The sequence below is a fragment of the Agrilus planipennis genome, unplaced genomic scaffold (genome assembly GCF_000699045.2).
Source record: "Agrilus planipennis isolate EAB-ADULT unplaced genomic scaffold, Apla_2.0 scaffold1070, whole genome shotgun sequence".
NCBI classification, from domain to species: Eukaryota; Metazoa; Arthropoda; class Insecta; order Coleoptera; family Buprestidae; genus Agrilus; species Agrilus planipennis.
In genome coordinates, this window is record NW_020440068.1 from 366 (window position 1) to 4,348 (window position 3,983).

The window sequence follows — 3,983 nt, forward strand, 5'->3', positions numbered from 1 at the left end:
CCCTGCTACTCCTTCCATCCTGACTTACCTGACTTCTTGGATACCGAAAATCAGTCAGTTCTTCTAATTTATCGTTTCCTACCTTTATAATCCCTATTTCCCTACTTGTTCTTCCCTTGTATACCAGTATTTTCATTTTACTTTTATTATTTATTTTCTACAATACTGTTTTATAAATCGCAGTGGGCATTAAAACAAGGAAATCTTCTGGAATAAAATTCAATTTTCTTTTCGCACAAATAAGAAAGAATCTTCAAGAGACATGCATACAAGGGTATTACCTATTTCACGAGATTACTTTGAACTTTGGGTTTTGTAAATAATTCCAATGAATCGAGAAGTTTCTGTTTACAACTGAATTTTCTACTTCAGTGGTCATTGATCCTTTTGAAAAACAAAGAATTATGTTATCTGTAGATTCTTTTTGTAAGCATTTTCAATTCCCTATTTGATTTTTAAGTAAATATGATTAGCAAACAAAACATTATTATTGATTATGAAGCTTAACGTTGTAGCGATTTAATCCTGATGGACTAAATGAGAATTGTTCGTGTAATTCTCCAGTGATATCTTAATAATTGTTTCTCAATCAGAATTTGCGCCAACTAAAAGGCAGATAAACGACAGTTAGTACCCTCGGGACTTCTGATAAATGGTAATTTGACTGCAGCAATTTTAGAACGTTGCGCTGAACCAAGGGCAAATACTAATTGTAAGATGCGAAATCCAGTTTTAACTGAGAAATCTAGATTTATTATCCTAAGAACAAAACTTACCAACTACATTTATTCTATAATGTATTTAAAGAATGAAAATGTACTCTTCTACTAGTAAATGACAAGAAAGTAAAAGATATCGTCTAAAGCCTTGAGCTACGCTAGGATAATTGGAATTTTCTTGCAACTTTTTTGTTACAACAGTAGATGGGTACTACAAGTTTTAATTAAATCTTTAGTTCTATTTGTCGCTTTCTAGTTGTACGTATTGCAGGTCTTCCGTGTCACCGCGTCCTAACACACGATAAGGACAATCTTACCCTTGTCTTCAACGAACTCGACAAGTTAGAAGAAGAGCATGAAGAAGCCAAAACGTTCGGACATTTCGGACACTTCCAGCATTTGGCGTCCAGCGAGCGCTTCCACCCGTTCTACAAGTACAAATATCGTACCAACTGTTGTTACGGTTTGTCAATGGATCTCCTGGAGAACATTGCCCACGAACTCGAATTTGACTTCCACCTTTACATCGTTGCTGACGGATTATTTGGGTCCAAGGTAGTCAGCGACAAGAAAACTCGCCGAGACGTTGGACGAAGTTTCTGGGTGAACCGATTCCAGAAAGAACAAGTGACAACGGGGGATGTTGTGAATGGTGGTAATAGGGTGGAAGTGAAATGGAATGGTATTGTAGGAGACCTTATGTCGGAGGCGGCCCATATGTCATTCGCGGCCCTAAGTGTTTCGAGTGTTCGCAGCGAAGTGATAGACTTTAGTGTGCCGTATTTTTTTGCGGGCGTGTCGTCTTTGGCGGCGCCGCAGCAAAAGTCCGAGATACCGTTAATGGCCTTCCTTTTGCCGTTTTCCACGGAACTGTGGATAGCAATTTTCACAAGTCTGAACATAACAGCTATCGCCGTGGCCATCTACGAATGGCTCTCGCCGTTCGGATTGAACCCTTGGGGGCGGCAACGGTCGAAAAATTTCAGTATGAGCTCGGCGCTTTGGGTTATGTGGGGACTGTTGTGCGGACATTTGGTCGCGTTCAAGGCACCGAAGAGCTGGCCTAATAAATTCTTAATCAACGTTTGGGGCGGTTTCTCTGTTATTTTCGTTGCCAGCTACACCGCCAACATTGCCGCACTTATTGCTGGGCTTTTCTTTCGAAATACAGGCAACTACTACGACCGAACGGTAAGTAACTATGTACAGGGTCAATAGGGACTTTTCTTTATACTCTTAATGCTAGCGGGAATTCCCGATTAGAAGCTGGCTTGTACCAGTAAATTGTTATAACAGGATATCACTCTTGAAGCCATTGAATTATCCAGACTGTTGCTTCCAAGTGGTTGTAACCCTAGACAAAAATTTTCAGTCTCTCTGTAGTCTCTCAGCCTTTCAGAGTCTTTCAGCGTCTCTGAGAGCGTCTCTGACAATCTTTCACAGTCTCTCAGTTATTGCCTAGGTGTTTTTATGGATCTCTCACAGTCTTTGTATGAGAGACTGGAACGTTAAAATTGTTAATTGAGAGATTCGAGTCTCTCACAGAGAGACTGAAAGAATATAACTGAAAAATTGAGAGACTCAAGTCTCTCGTAGAAAGACTGGGATCTCTGAAATATGTTGAACTTAGAAAATTTTAACCATGTCTATCGAGACACCACTTATTGAGAGATTCGAGTCTCTCGTTCAGAGACTAGATACGAAATGAGAATCTCTTTATGAGCGACTCGAGTTTCTCGTTCAGAGACGCTAAACAGTTTTTTTGACAGTCTCTTTCAGCGACACCAGAGAGACTCGATGCGAGACGGAGACTTGAACGATGTCTATCGAGACACCACTTATTGAGAGATTCGCGTCTCTCGTTCAGATATTCGAGTCTCTCGTTCAGAGACTGGATACGAAATGAGGATCTCTATGAGTGACTCGAGTCTCTCGTTCAGAGACGCTAAACAGTTTTTTTTTTTTTGACAGTCTCTCACCCACACCAGGGAAATTCGATGAGAGACGGAGATTCGGGTCTCGCTTTCAGAGACTCTTAGAGACTGAACATGTTTATTTCGGGAATAAAAAAGTTTTCTCTTTAAAACTTATCCGAGAATTTTGATGTACACATTTACAAAGTATGCAAATTTTGCTTATCCATTTTCGTACAGTACAGTTGTTTTAACTGTCCCAGGAAAAAGCTGCTGTGCTTTCATTTTCACCGAAACAGCGCAAAATCGGAGGGTATTGAGTAAAAAATTAATCTAGTAAAAAGACAGATTATAAAGAATGCATCATTATTTATAATCTTGATGATATACTATTATAAAACCGAGATTGATAGTGTCAAGGAGCGTAAATGTGAATTGGCTGTAAAATTAATATTAGTGAGTTAGTTGCCCTACGTCATTTACAATTTTACATATAATAAATCAGTCGCTTTCATTAATTTACTTAGTATTACATTTTCGCATTATGTGGAATCATAATAAAGATGCTACCCCAATTTGCAATAGCCTTTAGTTAAAGTGTAAAATTTTGGGTAATACGTGTCTAAAGTTTGACGACAATTTTAGTTGTTTCAGTTTACTAATTCTCTTTCCGACACTAATTGCTATCCAAATATTCGATCCCCTATTTTGTTAAATTATTTTTCTAATAGAGACTGTAGACACTACGCATGACATTTTGTTACAACAACACATTCTTCTGTTTTTAGTTATACGTAAATAAATAATTAATTTTTGATATTTAAATGAATTATTTTGAAGGCTGACAAAGCATTTTGTTTATTTTATGTACTATTATAAACGAAACTAAAAAATAAATAAAATAATAAAAGAGTAACTGTTTCAACAAGGGGTTTAATAAACACTCGACAATTGTTTCGACTGAAAAGTCATTATCAATAGTACAGACAATGAAGCTAGAGAAACTTGAAAAAGGAAAAGAGGTTCGGCTTTAGTTTTTAAGTTTTTAAATCGGATATCAACGATTCACAGCTTATACGACGCCACCAACGACATATTGAAATAAACTGACAAAGTGCTTTTTCGATTTTTACATACAATATTCTTGCTTCAAGTACGATATGAACCCGGATGAACCAATTGACTACTTGACATACTTTCTGTTAGAAGGTAGCGTCAATATGTTCTCTTACAAAGTATATCTTTTGTCGAACTCTACTTTTTAATTCTAAGGTTTAGGCCCTTCGAAACACCCACAAAGTAACTCATCTGATACCAGAATATTAAAGAATTTACCTACCTACAAAGAAAA

At 37.3% G+C, this 3,983-nt stretch overlaps 1 protein-coding gene across 1 annotated transcript; it reads left to right on the forward strand.

Moving 5' to 3' along the window:
- Window positions 1–990: 990 nt before the first annotated feature.
- On the forward strand, window positions 991–1,910 carry LOC112906016 (glutamate receptor ionotropic, NMDA 3A-like; the record flags this gene model as incomplete). Its single annotated transcript, XM_025979541.1, has 1 exon — window positions 991–1,910. A coding segment is annotated over one exon (920 nt), but the record flags the coding sequence as incomplete, so codon positions are not given.
- Window positions 1,911–3,983: the final 2,073 nt, after the last annotated feature.